Raw genomic sequence first — 20,887 nt, 5'->3', positions numbered from 1 at the left:
CTTAGCGAAAGAAATCTGGGATCAGACAAATTGTCTATACTGCTAAAAAGTCTTTACTTCCAAGTGTTTTAATCAGTAGTAGCATCCAACTCCAGAAGAAATTTCCACCCTTTCTTGTCATCAGTACTTACCTCACCTAGGTAAGTTCAATAATGGTTGTACAGGTCAGTGTGAAGGACCCCAAATCAAATTCTGTCTTATATGGAAATTCCATAGCATCTAGTTCTTGAAGGGAAATATGGAAAGGCTTTCCATTTTAACTTCCACCTAGTTCCCCTGCCTTGTCCCCATGCTCCTTTAAAGTCTTTTCCTCCTCACTGGGCAAGCTGGCCCAGTGCTTACTCAGCAGCTTTCCCATCTCCCTTCTGTTATGGAGTTTTAGTTACTCCTTCCCTTGCATGTCCCACACTGCCCTCCAGCCTCCCCAAATCATGCAGTTTGTTTTGCTCTCACAGAAGGTGCCACCTTTGCTCTCCTTCATCCAGTGTGCAGCAGATGGGACAACAGGAAACCTGTATTCCTCTCCCAGCCAAGATGCCTCCTTTCCAGCTCAGGATCCAGAAACTGTCAGCAGATTAACTGTTTTCCAGAATCATGAGATTCAGTTCCTCTCCTTGATTTCAACAGGAGTTGTTCCTGAGACTAAAAAAAAATTTCACTTAAAAATACTATGCAGCAGTCATATGCACCACTCCAGCAATGGAAATAATATCTGTAGAAAGCAACTTCTCTTACTAACACCTCATAGTGGATACGCCTGGTACAGCTGGTGACTGAGAAAACTGGATCACAAATTACATGAGGACCACACCATCCAAAGTTCACTTTAATTCAATTTATGGCTTCTGTCACCTGAAGTCCACTACATTCTTATTTTAATTCGGTTCTCTGACTTCTGTCAAGCCCGACTGTGTAAGATGTTGGCAAAGATGGCCCCCATCCTTCTGGGCTATATAAAGAAAAATGTTGCCAGTAGGTTGAGAGATGTGATCCTTCCCCTCCCTCTATTCAGCACTGGTAAGACACACCTGGAGTACTAAGTCAAGCTCTGGAGTCCCCAGTGCAACATAAAAATTAAACTGGAACAATTACAGTGAAGGGCCATGAAGGTGACTGAGTGACTCAAGCAACTGTCATATGAGGAGAGGCTGGGAGAGCTGAGGCTGTTCTTGGAGAACAGATGGGAGAATAGAAAGCTCGGGGAGATCTTGTCAGTGTGTATGAATACTGGATGGGAGTGTGTAAAAAACACGGATCCAGGCTCTTTTCAGTAGTTCTCAGTAACAGGATAAAAGCAATTTTAATGGCCAGTCTTCGCGAACGAAGATCCGGGGAAGGTCTTTACACCTTCCAGCCTGTGCACTGGATTTTTTAGGTGAGACACAGTGTGCGTGGAACTGAGCCCACCCTTTAATCCTGAGGTTCATCTGCCGGGGCCAAGTGAGCTTGGACGGTGGCAGCGAGGTCCTCAGGACGTAGATGGATTGCCTTACAGGGCTAACGAGCTCCATCTGCGCGGGGAGTGGCCCTGACTGGGAATCGAACCCGGGCCTCGGTGGTGACAGCGCCGCGTCCTTAACCACTAGACCACCAGGGGCTCCCATAAAAGCAATGGGCACAAACGGAAATACAACAAATTCCACTTGTAAAACACGAACTGTGCTCTAAACTAGGGCCTAATTTCCCATCAGTTCATAGCAACCATGTATTTGCTTTCCAAACATACGTCTCTATGACTCTTTCCCCTCATAGGCACTCCTCTGAAACATCCCCACAGTTACAATCAAATCAACCTCCAAGTCACTCTGTAAAGCTCTTTTGCCATGAAGTCTGCAAAATTTGAACTCGATTATTGAGTTGTTGATGGTTTCTGACTTCAGCTGACCCAAGCACTCTCACTGCCCCTTTTATTCCTTCTCTCATCTTGTTTTATACTTAGCATATAAACTCTGGGAGTTAGGACTGGCTTTTTATTCTGTGGTTATACAGCCTCAACCCTCTTGTTCATACCTAGAGTTCCCAGATACCACTGTAAAAGCAAACAGCAGTAAAACTGATCTCCTCATGTAAGTTAAGAGAGTACATTATCTATCACTTTCACTTTTAGATACTTGTTCAAGCAGGTTTTCATCATTGAAGACATTCATTTCACTTAAGTTTAGCCACTTAACTGCCAGAGCCGTCCTGGAAAGATAGATAAGCATCATCAGCAAGGCATTCATCTCACATCAAGAGCCTTATCTCAGCCGGTGTGTTCTACCTCTCTCTCTTCATTTATTAGAAAGTGAGCATAGAGACATAAAATGTAGCCAGCTGAGATTGTGGCATAAATCTACATACTCATCAGCAAACATCTAGCTTTGAAAATTTTTACTTAGATAGCTCACACAAAATCCCATCTTTTCTTTTTCCCCAAAGAATGTCAGAGAGTAATACATGATCTTTTAAAGTCATGATTCATATGATTTAGTTACAAGATTATGCTTTACTAGTTGCAGTCTTTCTTCACAGAAGCTGAGATTCCAGTGTGCATCGATTTCTTGTTGTGCACTTACCCTGCTCTCAGAGAAAACAACCATTTTTCTCATCACAGACTGTAAAGCTGCCATGAAACACAAAAAACCACTCAACTGGGCTGTTACAGTCTGAGTTAAACTTGCTTAAGATCTGGTTAAGCCATTCCTAAAAGACTCTTCAATGATTTGTAAATTAGACAATACTGAAGTGGCACCAGTAACCTAAAATTATGTTGAGGACCATGAAAGTACAGTAGAGCAACTCTAACAGTTCTGGTAATTAAGCACTCCTGTAAATGGCATTCACTATTCTGACATTTACATTTGGGTGAGGAAAAGGCCAGTTAGAAGTAATAATGGATGACTGTTGTGATACAGAAAATGCTGAACTCCAACAGTCTGTGATTAACAACTTATGAAGCCATGCAATTAACATCCTGCCTTTTCAATATAATTTAAGTGACACAATGCCACTGAGAAAAATGAGTTTTATTCCCCAACAAGCTGACCAAAGCTGTACAGTGTCCTACACAATTTGCAGCTAATCTTGAGTAAAAGAGATTGAGAGACAGAACTTTCTGTTTCTTTGTTGTGAAATTCAGTCATGCAAGAGAGAACAAGTGTTCACTATTCTTTAAGAAAAAAGAAGCATCTGTGATGATTACCAAGAACTTGCTTGATCACTTAATGATGTGCAAAATCTTGGTCAGGGGCTGGAAATATTTTGTGTTTGAATTTCAGTAGGAACAGTACAGAACTCCCTTTGTAGATATATAACTGTCCATCTCCAGGGCTACTCAAAAAAGAATTAATTTTAGACCTTTCTGTGCACTGCAAGTAATGATAATGTAAGTATAGCATTGACAAGTATTAAATCTCTTCATCTTTGGAAGGATGGAGGGGGGAGAAAGGGGCAGGCAGGATTCAGGTTTGGATTCAGCAGCTTTAACTCATATCTAAGCAAGATCTTCCTAAACAGTCTTAGTGATCTTTACATTTAAGTAAATACAAAAGAGTATGATTCCTCATAAAAATGTAGAAGGGAAAAAAGAACATCAAACAGCTTTTTGAACATAAATATCAATTCAAGATTTAATGGCATCTTAAAATCAAAGGACAACTTTGCTGGCAGCACACTTCTCAAGATTATTCTAAAGAATCTAATTTTGAAATATAATTTATCTTGTTCTTCTTTATATGAGCTCATAAAACCAAAGCTTTGCTAAACAGTTTTAGACAGAGTTCAAGTTACAGACATTAAAAAGGAGGTGGTGATACAAGGTCTTTCATCTCTGGCAAAAATCACAGAATCATAGAATTGTTTAGGTTGTAGAGTTCATCAAGTTCAAGTTCATCAAGTCTAACCATTAACCCAGCACTGGCAAGTCCAGCAGTATAAAATATCCTCAAGCACCTCATCTACACATCTTTTGAATACTCCCAGGGATGGCGAATCAATCACTTCCCTGGCAGCCTGTTTCAATGGCAACTCTTTTGGGTGAAGAAATTTTTCCTAATATCCAATCTACACCTCATCTGGTACAACCTGAGGCCATTTCCTCTTGTCCTCTCCCTTGTTACTTGGGAGAAGAGACCAGCCCCCACCTGGCTACAACCTCCTTTCAGGTAATTGTAGAGAGTGATGAGGTCTCCCCCGAGCTTCCTCTTCTCCAGGCTAAACAACCCCAGCTCTCTCAGCCACTCCTCATAGGATTTCTGCTCTGTACCATACTAAATATTGTCATGAATAATGACTAGTTGAAATTAAAGTAGGCAGCTGAAGTAAAACTAAACATAACTTCATTGGTTTTATTTCTTTAGTAATTACAGGCATCTGTGAATGAGATCTCAGAGAACCTACTGTGTTCCCATCCCAATACTTAAAGCTTTAAGACAAGGCTCAGCCATTCCGCTGCAGTCACACTACCAACACTTGAAGTCAAATACTGGCTTTGTCATTTGATCATGTGAGTTCTTATTGCAAGCTATGGTCTGTCTTGTCACACTTGGGCATATTTGTTATACTTCCTGCATATCAAAAAAACTATGCATTTGGCCTATACAAGCCAAAAGGTTCTTTGCACCTAGTTCCAAAGCATAAACAGGAGAAAAAGGCACAGAAATGCCAATTAGAAGCCATAATTTGCTGTCACACCTAGTTAAACATCAGGATCTTCAGTCTGGCAATTTCAATGGGAATATTCAGCTCTGTTCAATTATACTTAATACCTGACTATGTTTATAATCTCACAGCAGTTGCTCCCATTCAAAAGCACTTTTCTGTGCTTTTGCAGCTCCAACATCCTCCTGTTTGTCAGAACAACACATCATTTTGCAGTCATTCTTTTCTCCCACCTCTCTGAGTATTTTGCTAAGTCCTGTTGATTCCCCCTTTATAATATGTCCTGGAAAAACAAGCAAGTCCTTTCTCTCACTCCCTGTGGCTGAATTCTTTGTCTGAGTTCTGACTGTCTTTCTTCTGAAGTTCCTAAACTACTGCTACCTCCTCTGTTGCCTTTTCTAATTCCTACTTGGTACTCCCACAATTCCACAATTGCTACAAACATTTTCACAAAAGCGTTCCCTCTTACAAACCATGAATCACCTCACTGTTTTCCTCCATCCTAGCAAGAAAATATTTCCAGTTTTGCTTATTCTGTTTTTTCTGATCTTTCAAATTTTTCTTTCAATCTTATACTCAATTGTATTGGCACTTTCAATCTGACTCCATTCTGGTACTGGTAATACAAAGTCACTTCCTACCCCCTGCAGCAAACTTTCACTGTCTCCTTCCAAAACACATCACTACCATACATATAATTACTCTACATACATATCTCTAGGAATTTTTTTTTTTTTTGCCCATGAAAAGTTGAGTTTGAGTATTCCTGAACCAAACAAGAACTTCTGCACACAGCTTTCTAGATGGCCTGTGCGACAGGTTCCTATTAGAACTTCACAGTGAATTAAATACTGTAATTTCTAGCTTAATGCAGCTGATCTGCTACATAAAGGTCCTCCTACGCAGTAAGCTCTCTCATGCAGAGATTTTGTCTTTGTTCTGACACTTTGATGAGAACACACATGTCTTTAGTTCATACATATAGGACATTTATTCCTTGTAAAAGCAAAATAACTCCCTGTCTTTCCCTTCCTTCTAAAAATACAAACTACTCTCCCTCCTTCAAATAAAAGCCAATCAACAAACCTCTAATCAAACTTGCTTGCCTGGTGGCAACAATTTTGCAACTCAGGGGATGGTACCTGCTTAAAATGGAATGCTACTTTTACAGGGAAAATACTCAAATTTGTTCTCCAGCTAGGCAATTTTGAGTGGTTTAACCTTTATGAAATCGTATACTCACAATAAAATACAGATTTATTTTGTTGTATTTTAAGTTAGCTTGTCGTTCCAAATTAAGCTACTTGTGCCTTACCAAAAAAAAACTAAAAAAACCAACAAAACAAAAAACAAACAAACAAAAAAAACCCCAACAAAAAGCAAAAACACCAAACACACCAAAAATCTTCTGTATACAACACTGCCCAAATCTCCCATGTTTGGAAAGGCTGGTAAAGATCCAGCAACGTTAGAAAACAAGGAGGGCAGGATATATTTTAATTATTTACTAATTAGATATTAGATAATTATTATATAAAAAGATATCTTTTAGATATATTTTAATTATTATATAAAAAGATATATATAAAAAGATATATATAAAAAGACGGCAAAAATGGCAAAAATATATCTTCAATGTACAAAGTCACTTTTTTGTATCTGGTCTGCAGTTCAAAATACTTCAGTTCTACTCTCTCTGGAAACTTACAGGTAGTACAACTTCATATTACTAAAAACCTCTCTTATCTATTTTCACATACTCTGTGGGGAACCTTCTCCCTAGTTTTTAACACACATGGTTGCTACAACAATAGGGAGCAAAATCCAGGGCTTTGCAGAAATGACTGATCTGCTTCAGAGAATCTACTCTCTTTACACCTATTTTTAGGATTCCATTTACTGACTTGTAAAACAACTGAAAGAAACTGTTTTCCAATCACCCCTCTCCTTGCATTCCAGGATATTCCACTGGTTGCATACAGCTCATTATTTTATGGGCAAAGTTATTATCTGTCTGCTGGTTAAAACTTTTTAGCCTAAATATAAACAGAACTGTCACCTTCAATTCTGTAAACAAACACTTTTGGCCAACACAAGGTACCTGAGACTTTTACTTACTTAGTCCTAAATAACCAGGCTGACAACATGTATTCACAAGAATATACAGAAAGGATACAAGGTATAGAAAGGATGAAAAATACACATGAGTCAGGCTAACTCTCAAAACTTGGGTGCTAATCCCTCATGCCATCATTCTGGGCATCCAACTCACTCCTCCCAGCAGCCAAACTACATCATGTGGCAAGAAAGAGCATGAAAGACTGCACACAGACAGGCAGAAAGGTCTAAATATTGTTCTGCAATTTTTGCAGATCTGTCCACAAAAGTGCAAAACCATTTCTGCACAAACATGTTGGAGAGAGCAGGGTACTCAATATGTGTAAGGAAATACAGGACATACATTATCTTGCCAAGTTAAAGGATGAAGAGATTGACATGGAACCCACAATTAAAAACTGAAAAATTATTTTTAACCTTTCTCGACTAAAATTTTATTCACAAATCAAGGTTGCATTTTAAATACTTGAATAAAAGCAACTGAGAGAATTAAAAGTAAAAGCTCTAATCAGATGGGACAGGAAGATACACACATAGACTAAGATTTAAAACAAGTCTTCAAAATAATTTAGAGTTGCTAGGGGAAATGGAGGTCTTATTCTGCAGTTAAAACATGCAAAATTTTCAGAATGCCAGTACATAAAATCTATAACATTCAATCAAGAAGCTTTATATCTGTGGCCTATACTTGGGATACAATTTGTTTTGCAGGAGAAAATGGCACAGATGAAGGTTTTCATTGTGCATAACACTTCAGAGCAACGAAACCCAACTTCATTGAAAATCCAGATTTGCCAACAATGCAAAAACTATGGAAATGACAGACCACGACCACAATATGTCTTAAAAATCTGTAATAATGCTGCACTTAAGTTCAATCTCTTGCAAATTACTTCAAATCAAAGGACGGCTAGGGTCTATTGGGAAATAATATGTAAATGTTTTAAAAAATTCTTATAAAAACCTGAGGAATCCACTACAGATCTTATTTTTTTACAACACTTTGAAACCAGGACTGTCAGGTACTAATGATGTTTTGTGGTCAGTTTTATTACCCTGATACTCAGCTTTTTGCATTAAAAACTCCAGAAAGATGGAGTATAATAATATATAATAATACAGGGTCACATAATTCAAAGAGTGGGCTGCCAGGAAGCTGTAGCTTATTTCTATGTGACAAACAGAGAAGCAAACCTAGAAGAGTCAGAAATCACCTTCCTACTCCTATTGCAGAAGAAGGTGAAAAGATGAATTTTGAATCCTATTAATCTGAAGCAGAACAGGCCAGCAGCATGTACGGAAAGAACTAGACCAAGAAATCTGACTATTAGGAAAGCTTCGCCAAATTTTCGGTCCTATACAAACCCCTTCAAAATCTGAGGATCACAGGACTTCTGACTTCCATATCACCTCTTCCTTCTCCTCCTCCTCCCTAAGATTACAGGCCCAGATTAAACAGCATTCCCAGTTAATGGTGGTAATGCCCACCTTCATTCACTAGATAAAAGCACTATTTGGAGTCTACTGCAATAACTACATGCTTCATTTACCTTGGATACTTTAGCATTCACATGATTTACTATCATCAGATATAGAAACCATATCCAGAACCTGTTAAAGACTGGTAAGTGAAAATCTTGAAACATGAGTGTTCACGAAAAAAGACTAATGCATTAACTCATGGGTCTCCCACATTTGAAATAATCTAATTTTCCAGGGCACAAAATTCTCAATTCCTATTGAAGTTAATGAGAGTAGTAAAGGACAAGACTCTGCCTAGGCTGTTCCTTACCAGATTAATTTCTAGTTTCTCTGATCACCTGTCTTTAGCTGGCTGCTCCTCCACCTCTTCAGATGAAACCCTGCAATTCAATAATTTTCTCTGTTACATTTCCCCACAATATTCCATAAGCAGAAAACAGCTTAGACAGAAAACTAGCCTAAAATCCTGGACATGAACTCCTCACTACTCAAAACTAGTTCAGATGTGTTTAGATAAGGTACGCCTTTGGATCTCAGTTTAGACAGAACCATATTCAACAATCCTGAAACTGCAGCTGCATTCCGCCCTACCAGCCTCCACGTTCTCCTTGTTGTAAATCTGGTTATTGTACTCTGTGGCATGCTCTTTATTTTTTTAGTATTTCTTAACTGCTACCCCTAAAGAGCCACTTTCAGCCTGGATCTCTCCATCTTAGGTAATACCTCACACAAACCCGTAAGAGAGCACATGATACTTATTTGAAAGAAAACATGCAAGTATTTCACTCTTCCTCCAAGCCTTGCTTGTTCCAGAACAAAAAGAAAACTTATTCTTTGTTCTGTGAGAACCTTGGCCCTTCCTCCTAACATCACTTTCAAACTTCATGCCTTCAGGCTGGAAACATTCCATTTTTTCATCAAACCATTTTCTTCAGACTGCACATAACACACCTGTCACAAGCTTTTGCTCTTCTCCTTTGAGGTGTTTCTGCAACTCCCACACTCTTGGCAAGAGCCAACTTGAGGTATAAATCCAAAACCCTGCTTTACTCATCATCTAGGATGTATGATTAACTTGTTTTTTTCAAAGTTATTGCCTTAAGCTCTAGGTGTTGACTACTCCCATATGAGGAACTACATGTTTTTCAGTGTTGGCCCATGTTTCCGCTTCTTTGGGCTGAGAATTCCTAATGCAGCTGGAGCTGTGTGTTGCATAACCTGGCCAATACAACGCTGGCATGCCAGGTTTGGAACCTGCAAGAGTTCCTGCTAGGCGTGTTCCATTCCCCAAATCATTCATAGACTCCACCTTGACATGGGAACTATTTCTCCAAAGCACCAGTGATTTATTGTATCAAACATTATAAAGGATTTAAGTTCACAGACATACGCAGTCTCACCTATGACAATGCACGTGAAACCCCTAAACAGAACGTGCAACTTTCAGTCTAGATCACATTTCACAGATGCTAAGCTACATTTGCTACAAATCCTGGTTCTAGGAAAAACCCTTTCCAGTAAATTTGGTAATAAATTATTTGGTCAAGTGAGAAGAGATGGACATTATTACCAGAGATGAGGATTTATTCACTCAGCATTTGCCAATGTCCTCATCTAGCCCATTCTTTTCTCCAATAATTCCTTTTGAGTTAGTTCTGTGCATCTGTGCATACAGGGAGTGTACTATCGTGCAGCTGCACTACAGGGCCTATGCTTTGCTAAAAAGGAAAAAAAAAAAGTTAATTAAAATTATAAACATTCTCCTTTTTACCTAAGGAGGACCTCTGAAGTACAGAGGATCTTACATTACCCACAAAAGGTTCATAGCTTTGGGTAGCCACATTTTAGAAGAATTTAGAAGCTCTCATTTTTCATCCATTAACTCTGATAATTGTATTTCACATATGCTTTTGAACAGACACCCACTCTTCCCAGGTGGGAGAGGTTTCTCTTGGTGTAGATTACAAAACAGGATGAAACAAGGAATTTTTGTAGATAACTTAAGAACTGATGAACAGTGAAGAGATAAGAATTAGTTCAGAATTTTTAACTAATTTGTTCATCAGACTAATGTCTCTATGCAGAATTTACAAGAAAATAAGCCAATTTAAAACCTAAAGATTTAGGAATAGCAGAGGTCACAGAAAAGGACAATAATAATTTATTGATATTTATACTAGACTAAGAAGATAACTGATATGAATACTAAAGACAGACATTTTACAAGATTCAGATAATGATTCTAGTACTATTTTCCCTCATCCATGATAAATCAGTATATGTAAAGTATTTATTCTCTGTTATAGTGTGCAAGATGCAGCCTTTCCCAATACAAAGCAAGGAAAGAAAAATCAAACTTACCACTGTCTAGCTATTTTTGTATCTTTCCAGAATAGCAGTTTGAAACCCAGATAGAAATACTAGTTCTCTGAACAGACACATTCCCTAAAAGCTTTGACCACAGGAAAAATTTTGATGGCAACCACAATCAATACTTTTTTCTTTTAAGCTAAGGTACGAGCCATCAGTGAGCACCCAGCAGCAAGCATGTTTGAAATGAAATTTTCTCTTAAAAGAAAAAACGTACATAAAGGAGTGAAAGCTCTCAATAATATTGACAAGAACCAGTATTTCAGGTGCAGTAGTGCATGTCTTAAAAGCCACAAGTATTACATAGACATGTAAAACTGTAACCTCTAAAATAAGGCCTAAGTTACTGTCACACAGGGCTGCTGGCTTCCGCAAACTGAAGTCACCTGTGGGCTTCTTTAACTTAAAGTGTGCTTCTTATTTCTTCCAAATATTTCCTTTTTATTTGTTCCTATTTATCAGTTCCATATTTGGATATATATAACCTTCTTTCTCTGAAAACATGGAACTTTCCAAAAATATATGCCAAATTCTAGAGAAAAATACTACATTATATAATTTGGTCTTTTGAGCTCCTCTTAATACTTTTAAATTACAGTCAAAGATAAAATAAATGGGCTAAATCAGCTAAAACCCCAGCTCATAAAATTCTATTTCTGTTCTACTCTGAAAGTTACTTTAGAATAATACGCATTGTTTCAATAAGCATCTATTAGTTGCATTTCACATAATATCAAAATTCTTGGATCACTAATTTTTTAAAAACTGTTTGTTCTATATAGTATCCTGTAACACTGCTACATATAAAACATTTAGCTAAAGACTGCATAAAAACAAGTAGTGTACTGCTGTCACAAATAACCACACTAACACGTCAAAGGCTTCCAGTAAACATCAGAAAGACAGAAATACAAAAGAAATAAGAATCAGTGGAATGTAATGAAAAAACTCCTCAGGACCTGCAAACTGAAACTGGAATTGTAGTTGTTCTGTTTATGTCTTACATCATAACTTGGTATACTCATTCCTAACCTTGAAAGCTATACAACAATAACCAAATATTTTTCTCACGAGAGTTCAAAAAAAAAAAAAAAAAAAAAAAAAAAAAAAAAAAAAAAAAAAAAAAAAAAAAAAAAAAAAAAAAAAAAAAAAAAAAAAAAAAAAAAAAAAAAAAAAAAAAAAAAAAAGGAGGGGGAAGAAAAAAAGAGGCTATTTTTCCTTCTTTTTTTTTATGTGGGCTGATCATCAGAAACACTGAACACTTGCAAGCATTCAGTACCAATGAAGATCAAGCTAGAAGCACCTGTGCTCTAAAAAACAGGGGCAAATGGATTAGGTTGTATTCCTTCTACATGAAGTCGACTGCCTAAAATGTCTGAAGAACAAAATAAACCTTCTGCAGAATGCATGAGGAAACAGTAATTGTCTCTATTGCATCTGTCAAACAATAAGGGGTTTATACTCTGGAACTAAAAAGTTTTAGCTAAAAACTAGTGCAGTAAGCGTTAGAAGCCAGCTCTTCTCCTTGGCAAAGCAAATGCACTAAATATGAACATGGAATACAGAACCTTTTCTATAAAAAGGTCTTATCACTGCTCCCTTTCAATTTATTTCAATATGACTGTTAAATTACAGTACAAAGAGAAAGAAATACTTACAGAGGGAGTATTTATAACCAGTATCAAGTCATTGGTGGTTGATTTAAAGAAGCTGTTTTGTCCATATCACTTCATTGTGTGAATGTAAGGGTAGAATTCTTAAGTGTCACTGCATTACCCAAAGCTTCTCAGGTGAGTCGAAGTCTGTCTTGGGTTAGTGCTGGATCCTTTGGAATCGCAGCCTCAAGATATATGTAACAAAAAAGACATAGATACCCACCCACGCACAAGGGCTGCTATGAAGGAAACAGTGGGACAAGGCAGGCTTTTGTGGCACTTGTTTACATACCCATGACACATAACCTTTCCTTCTCAGGCAGTACATCTCACAAACATGTTTTCGACAAACAGAGCCTTCTTACTGTGCAAAGGTGGCAGAACACTGAACACTACTACACTGCTGAATGATGTTGACAGTTTTATAGCATCTATAGGAAAAACATTTTCACGTGTAATACTTGGAAAGAAAATGGTAATGAACAAGCTGATGACACTACAGATGCTTACAAAAATCAGACACTTCGCTAGCTTAAAAATTATTTTTGGAAAGGTACCAGTATTCTCACTCATTAGTCTAAACATTACCATCACAGGATGAGCTAGGTACCCAAGATTGTTATGGCACAGCTGCACCTGTATGCCTTTATATGCTTCCATAAAGGAATGAATTAAAAAAAAAAAAAAAAGGCATTAACTTCCCAGTGGAAGTAGGGCTTCTCAAAATTATAAAGTGCCATGAAATAGAAGAGTACTTCTAGGCACAGATAAGTGAAGAAGTGTGATTTCTGCTTTTAAATACCTATGTAGTCAAATTAAAAATTAAATATATTCTGAAAGTCTCAGCGAAAAGAGAATTAAAAAAAATCCTTTATCTGGGATAATGAGCTGGCTGACTAAAACACCAAAGTATTTTGCACCTTAATGTCAGGCAGAATATTTATACTGAAGAACCTCTTGATATGTAAAGTTCCCCTTCATGAGATGGATTATTGGAAATTTAGAGCTAAAGCCAGATAGGGTAAAGTCTTCTACAATTGTCTTTTTTTTTCCCGCTTATAAAGAGGTCAATAAGGTCAATACAGTTTGAGTAAGCCAGATTATACTTCTTCCTTCCAAACCTCAAAAGCATACATTACTTTTTTGCAAATACATTTGGCTCACTAGAGTGGAAATGCTTATGAAATTTCATTAGAAATCAAAATTCTGTATGCAGGACAAAGGAAGGAAGGTATTACCATGGATAATGGAAGACTTACTGCAATTTACAAATATCCAACATGATAACCCACCAGAATGTGAAAATAAACGTAAAAAAAACCCTTGCTGAGCTGAGGCTATAGTTGTGGAATATTTAGTTCTAGTGCAGGGACTATTCATATATGTCTATATTCAGCCATACAGAAAGCTGAGAGTAGCTCCCTGAACAAAAATGCTGTATTTACATAGTGCTTTTTCTTAAGTGGTTATATATGACATATACATGCACCTACCCTCAAAATACATCACCACTGCCAAGAACTGCATTTGGACAACGTTTTTCCTTCCTCCACAGGGGGATTTGCTTCCACACCACAGCAAATGCTGCCATAGATTTTGGGCTATGCCACAGACGTTAAATAGTAGTCAGAAATCACCAATTAGTCTAGAAAGCATAATGCAGACAGTGTGAAGTGAGGCAGCATGGAATGGTAGGACCTGACACAGGAAATTGGGTACAAGTCTCCATGCATGGGGGAGCCTGGAGCTGAAATCCTGACCATTCCATCCAGACACCTAATTCACAACTCCACCAGCTGCAGGGCCAGCTGCTGAATGCTGAAAAGTCAAACCATCTTGGATTCACACGTAAAATAGGGATTTAGGCTTAACATGTGGTAAGATATTCAGAAGAATGCTGTTGCAAGGACTTTTGCCACAATGTCCTCCAAGAGTACACCCACATCTGTGTGCATCAGGCAAGCCTGAAAGGTGTCTTGTCCTGCCCTGCCACTGGTCTCACAGAATCACAGAATTGTTAGGGTTGGAAGGGACCTCCAGGACAAGGTCACCTAGAGCAGGTTTCAATGGAATGCCGCCACGTGGGTTTTTAATGCCTCCACAGGGGGTGACTTTCCAATCTCCCTGGGCAGCCAGGGAGAATGAAATTTCCCTCTATCATTCCCAATGTAATGTTCTTCCTCATCTTGAGGTGAAACTGGTGGTTTAGTTTATGGCCACTGCTTCTTGCCCAGTTGCTGGGCACCACTGAAAAGAGGTGTACACCATCCTCTTGACACCTGCCTTTGAGTTATGCATTTATGAGATCCCCTCTCAGTCTTCTCTAGACTGAACAGGTCCAGCTCCCACAGTCTCTCCTTATAAGAGAGATCCTCCAGACCTACATGTTTGTGACCCTCTGCTGGACTCTCTCCAGTAAGTTGGGGTAAGATGTTCAGAAATCTGATATTTCAAGGGCTTTCGCCATGACCTCCTCCAAGACCACACCTCCGAGACCACACCAGCGAAGACTGCGAGGCGTCCGTCCTGGCCTGCCCTACTGCCGCTGTCCCGGTCCAAGGGAGAGCATGGGGCTGGGCGAGGGCAGCAGCGAGGTGCCTCAGCCGACCCAGCGCACCACGGCTTCGTCCCGCCACATCTGCCCCACGGGACAGGAGGGACCAGCACCCAACTTCACAAGGAGCCCAGGGCAGCACCGTGTCCCGCTGCCCCCTGCCAGGGAAGCGGCCCCAGCTACCCCCTCCCATGCCTACCCCTCCATGGCGGCGGGCGGCTCCTCCCGGCATGCCCGGCACGTCCGGGCCGCGCTGCCTGGAGACGGCCGGCGGGGCGGGGCGGAGCGGGGCGGGAGGGGGAGGATGCTGCGGCCGCCGCGGGGCGAGGCAGCGGCGGCAGGAGTGGCAGTGGTGTCGGTGGTGGCACTTCGCGGCACGGAGGATGCGGCGGCGGTGGTGTCGGCAGCAGCAAGCGGAGGAGCGGGGAGCGATGCGGTGCTGCGCGGCGGGGCCGTGGCCACACAGCGCCCTCACCACCCTCCTGCTGACAGGTCGGTCCTGGCGCGTCTCCCCGGGGTGCGTGGGGTCGGGCCTCGCCGGCAGCCGCCGGCCTGCGCCGCGGTGCCCCCTCGCCCCGGGCTTCGCGTCCCCTCCCGCCGGTGCCGCTGCCCCACGGCTGCGGCTCGCTGCGTGGCCCATTCCCCCCGCTCCGTGCCTCCCGGCGGTGCGGGCTCCGAGCTGCCTCGGCACCCCCATCCCGCACCTCCCGGGGACGCTCCGCGGGCAGCGCAGGGATGGCGGCCTGCGCGCCCCCGCCCCTCACCCGCCGCAGCCCCTCCCGGCGCGGCGGCACCGCCCGAGCCCGGCGGGTCCCGGGCTGAGGGAGCCCGGGACGGCGGGCGAGGGTGGAGCGGGATTGCCGGGAGGGCTTGGGAGCCAGGCTTGGCTCAGAGCCGCTGGATGGCGCGGACGGCTTCGTTCCCGGGCACTGGGCCTGGCCCGCTGCGCTCCTCCGCTCCCTCGACCCGGTGCCTGACGCAGGGATGGGCTGTTGTGGGTGCGGGGGTGGCTTTCGTATTGCCCCTCTTCCCCCGTATTTCCCATCTTGACCATTTAATCCAGTTGTGTCAGAATTAAGACTGCAGGAAAAAGCCTGGATCCTGGTCCATAATGCATGTAAATAATGGCTTTCATGCAGTAAGCAGGTTTCACACCCACAAGGTTCTTCACGGTGAAATACAGATAACACTTAACAGAAGCTCAGCCTCAGGAGTGCCTTTGTGAGACTTGTTACATCAAGAGCAAGTTAACAGCAAGAAATCTATTTCTTTTGCTTATTTTGAGATTTGAGAGATTGGTGGTGTATCATCTGCAAACAGTCCGCTCCATATCCTCTCAAGCAGTATCTGGGTACACTTCAAGTGCTTCTTTAAATATATGGCCACGCTTGCCATAGGATATTGACAGCAGAATTGACATGAGGCATTGGTTACCTTTAAGAACCTGATAAGAACCTAAATGTGAAGTTGTTCAATGTGAGGATAAAACTTTGCATTTGTTAAATGCAAGATACTGCTTTCTCCTTAAGTGGAAATTCTTCCTGCCTTTTCTGCCTCCGCCTCCATGGCTGGTTGTGGGATAGCAACCAAGAAAGAACTACGACAAGTTAAGATAAGCTTTCTGTATCAACTGAAAGAATGGGTTTTAAAAAGTTCAACTGAAATGAACTTCTAGAAGCTGAGTTGTGAGCTTATCCACATGTCCTTTCCAGGCTACATCGAAAGGGAATAGGTCTTAAGGATTTTTAGTGAAAACTTTTCCACTTCAAATTCAGACCTTTCTAAGCTCGGTTCAGTTGGATTTCATTAGTTAAAGCATGGTTTAAAACCAACGTAAAGAAGGAGGCATGAACTTTAGTTCTGCTACATTCTTTTAAGAGATATTTATATGAAATTTATTCTTCATTAAGGTGGAGATGTGTAGTATGTTCCATATCTAAATGATGCAAAATGTCCCAGGAGCTCACCTAAGCTCCCCTCCATTCTCCTTAAGCAAAGAACTTCCAGCCTTGTCTGCTGACTCTGAGATGAGCCATAGCCCAGCATGAAAATTCATTCTTTTCAATCATGGTCTTCAGTAGACTCTACAGTACAACAGCATTACTTAATGAGGCAAAAGACATCTTGCAGACAAAATGGAACATGAGAAGTAGCACAAGATTTGTAAATAGATTTTTTAGTGCTCCTCAACTAATGCAGATTAGTTTTTCCCGTTTCTGTTGTAGCTCTTGATCTACAGAAGAAACTTGTATTTTTTAAATTTCTTAAAAATGAATGAAACAGAAAGGCTTTTCGGAGGAGGGTAGCCACTGTCAGAAGTCTGGGTTGTCCCCCTTTTATTGCTCCCCTATCCTCCTCATAGCAAAACATTATTTCAAAATGCAGAGATATTTGACAGTTTAAAGGGTGTAAGAATGATTTCAGAAGTTCAACAGTCCGAGGGTGCTAGTGTAGTACTCGAATTGAAGGTATTGACTCTCAAATGTTAGCTGATGATTATTTTCCTCCACTGCTAGGAAAAAATGGGACTTTGTTGTGAGAAGTGACATTTAGGATTAAGCATTTCTAATACAAACTAGTTGGTTGTTCTTTGAGTTCATAATAACAGACTTCAGAGAAGTTTACTGGATTACATTAGTAGAGATATCTGTCATACTTGTTTGCCAGAGTAATGAATTTCCCTCATATTCTCCTTCCGCGGAGAGAATGGTCAAAATGTTTGAAATGGCTGTGGCCAGTGGTTTTGCCCTGTATTTCTGCACTTAAAGAGTTAGTTGTCAGTGCCCCTGTCGTCTCTGGAACCCCTGTTTCATCCCAGGAATAGGGAGTTTTAGAGTGATGAAGTCATATTCGTTTTTCCCTATAAAGGGGTCAAAATGGGGAAGGAGCTCATTAGTTCCCACCTTGGAAGCTGTGGTTATGTGGCCATGGTAATCTGTCAAAGCTGCATCGCTACCAGAAAACATTCTTCTGCCCTTCCACAACTAGGGATTTTCTCTGCTTTCCTTGGCACTGAGTAACTTGTGCACTGATTCTATGAATTGGGTCATTAGCTGAAAACTAATAGACTCAAAAAATTTGTTCACTGTGTATCCCTACACTTGTCCTGCTGTTGGCAGGGCAAGGGCTGTTGGCAACACTCTGCTGCTCAGCCACACCCTGCACAAGCAGGCAGAAAGTTTCACAGACTAAAGCCATGGCAAACCTGCCCTTTTTCGTTTTTTGGGTGCAAACATAAGGGCAAAAAAAGAGGTTTCATTCAGAGAGCCTCTGGATGTCTGCCTGACAAGATGTTGCCCATCAAGTCTTTGTACTAATCTGACCCAGATCAATAAATAAAATCTATTGTCAATGAGTACTTGCTTGAATAAGTAATTACACGAGGGGAAGGGTAGCCATTCCATTAGTGTGCTTTTCATTACGGAAGCACATTATTTATAGGCTATATAGCTTACATAGACACCTCCTAGGGGTCCCAAAGCCAGACAATAAGAAGTGAGCATTATAGCAGAAATTCACATCTATGTGACTGTTTAGTGTATAGAGAGGCTTAGTTTTGCTCCATAATGTTTTTAGATTTGGGTAGAAGTTCATTGAAGTACCTCAGGAGTTGCAGTCACCAAAGTAAACCCCTTTCTTTAGAAGAAAGATTATTTCCAATCAAACTAAGAAAAAATAATTCAAAACCTAGACAAGAATATCTATGTAGGTATAGCTGTTGGGCTCTTCTTGAATAGATACTGATAAATTTACAGCAAAAGCTATCAGTGTAGAGTGCCTTTGGCAGACCTCTAAAGGAGGGAGTTGCTAGTTTTGATTACTTCCATAGGAATTTGAAGGAAACAGAGGAGAAAAGACAAGAAACCAGAGAATGCAAATATTAATCTCCCTCCTAATCAGCTGAACTCCTTTTCAAGGAAGTATAGCAAGAAGTAGTAGAACTAAGAAGTGCTCTAACCTGAGAAGAGTTTTTGCCTGGGTATCTTGCTGAGGTGTTTTCAGTGTGAAACAAAGTGCGACAGATTGAGAGTTGAAGGCATGGATTTCAGTATTCACTGATAAGTATCTCTGGGTTGGAGTTAACATGAACATGTTACACGGTTTGAAAGGATACATTGTTTTGCTAATAGCATAGTTATGGTGCTCATCATGTAATGCCAAAAAAATAAGGTTTATATAAATATGATCTGTGTCGAAATGTTGTTACAACTGCAACACAAACAGCCAAAATGCCTTTTAAGTGTAGGTTATTTTTTAGTGACAGTCCAAGCCATGAAGATGAGAAATTAGAAAGAACAACCTACTGAGCAGATAGAAATTTCAGCATCACGAGGTCAATGACTTTCCTGAATTCCTTAGTCTTTCAGATCAATCGCCACCTTAGAAATTTGAAATGTAATTGCACGGATACTCTGATAATTCCTATCAAAAGATGATAGAAATGTAGGAGGCACCCTGGAATATCAGGCTTAAAGAGTTGCTTGGTCATACCTCATGGTTACACCATGGGCCTTGGGCAGGAACCACAGGAACTGACAGTGTTTTCTTCACTTTCATGGAAGTGCTAACTCAATTTGGTTCTCTTCTCAGGCCTGCAGTAGGAGGGAGAATGGTGGTGGGTAAATGCTTCTATTAGTAAATAATGAGGTTTTTGTTCTCCCAGTACTTAATTTGCAGCATTCCCAAGAATGCAAGTGCTGAAGTTTCACAGTGAGACTGACAAAATGCTTTATTCAGTTACTTTTCTTGAATGATTTTGGAGAAATGTTCAGATGTTACGGTAATCAATGAGTAGCACAGGAACAGGTAGAAAACCATTTCCTACTGAACAAAGATAGTATAGAGCTGAGAAACATTTCTGGGGTTGATTTGGATTTTTACACAGTTCAAATAAATGGAGAGCAGAGGAACCTGAACAATCCAAAGAGGAGAACCAGCACAAATTAATTCTTATTTCTTATATAGTAGCTGTCACTGAAGAGGATTTTATCTGTTAGAAAATATCCAATCCAAGGTGAAGTTGGTCCATGATACTTAGGTTCTTTTCTGCTTGTTAGCTGGGTAGAAATTGTTGTGGGTATCTTCTCTGTTAAGTACTCTGTTGGTAAATATTAATACTTAAAACCTTGACATAAACCATGTGCAAATAAAATTAAAGAAAGGGGGAAATACTATCAAATAATATAGTTTATATAATACTATAACTTATAGTTATAAATCAGTGCAATTATAATTAAAGAAAAATAGCAAATAAAACAAAAATATTAATTTAAGGAAAATAAAATTAAAATATTAATTAAAAAAAAATAAAATTGAAGTAATGAAAAATGAAAACACTGTGATGTACTTCACCTGGGCTTGTTTGAGTACCAGGCACAGAGTTGTTCCTGCTGTTAGAGGCCGTGGTGGGTTCTCCAGGAACTGTGGCAACATGTGTAACAAACTGAAAAGCCTGACACTATTAACATGTTTTTCGGAGTGAATACAAGGCTGATTAAATTAATTCTAAACTATCTCTTTGATAAAATGCATGGTTTGAATCCCTGCATTCTGTAGTATAAGGCCTCTTTTGTCATCCTTTAATCACATTCAGATCTTCCCAGAGCCTTCGTGATGTTGTTAGCGTGCTTCTTGAAGGCTCTTGTAGACAGAGTATTTGAACAGTGATCATATCTGTGTCAAGTACAAAAATAAAATCTCCCTATTCCTCCTTGATGTTGCTGTTTACGTGTCAGCTGCTCTAACCAGTCTTGTGCTGAAAACGTCTGTTCAACCAGTTATTTCCTGACTTACATCTCTAGGTTGTTATCAAAGTTGAGCATCCCTGAATTGCGTGCTCTGTGGGGTGCATGGCATGCTGCTGCCTTTGTTCTTGGAGTGCAGTTACATTTTATTCTATTGAAATGCACATCACTGATCACCTTTTTAGCAGAGAATGCAGACTGTTCTCTGTTAGGAGCATGTCATCTCTATTACATGTCAGCCTCCTAGCCTTTGTTTTTACATGCAGATTCTGTCGGTTTATTTTATACATTTAAGTCATTCTCTCTCTTCCCTCCTCCTCCCCCCA

At 40.2% G+C, this 20,887-nt stretch overlaps 1 protein-coding gene across 7 annotated transcripts in view; it reads left to right on the top strand.

Moving 5' to 3' along the window:
- Positions 1 to 15,120: 15,120 nt before the first annotated feature.
- The window catches only part of SGCE (sarcoglycan epsilon), a 32,483-nt gene continuing 26,716 nt past the window's right edge, over positions 15,121 to 20,887 (top strand). For 3 of the 7 annotated variants that reach the window (XM_027910711.1, XM_027910697.1, XM_027910692.1), the window contains exon 1: positions 15,124 to 15,309. In XM_027910711.1, the coding sequence (XP_027766512.1) occupies positions 15,201 to 15,309 (109 nt within the window). In that variant the 5' untranslated portion in view covers positions 15,124 to 15,200. Of the gene's footprint in view, positions 15,310 to 20,887 lie in introns of all 7 variants that reach the window. The other 4 variants (XM_027910686.1, XM_027910674.1, XM_027910680.1 and 1 more) reach the window with 2 other exon arrangements.

This window comes from Empidonax traillii, unplaced genomic scaffold (genome assembly GCF_003031625.1).
Source record: "Empidonax traillii isolate 1590-97213 ecotype Southwest subspecies unplaced genomic scaffold, ASM303162v1 scaffold30:size3273891, whole genome shotgun sequence".
Taxonomy (NCBI): Eukaryota; Metazoa; Chordata; class Aves; order Passeriformes; family Tyrannidae; genus Empidonax; species Empidonax traillii.
This window is presented reverse-complemented; position numbering and strand designations above follow the sequence as displayed.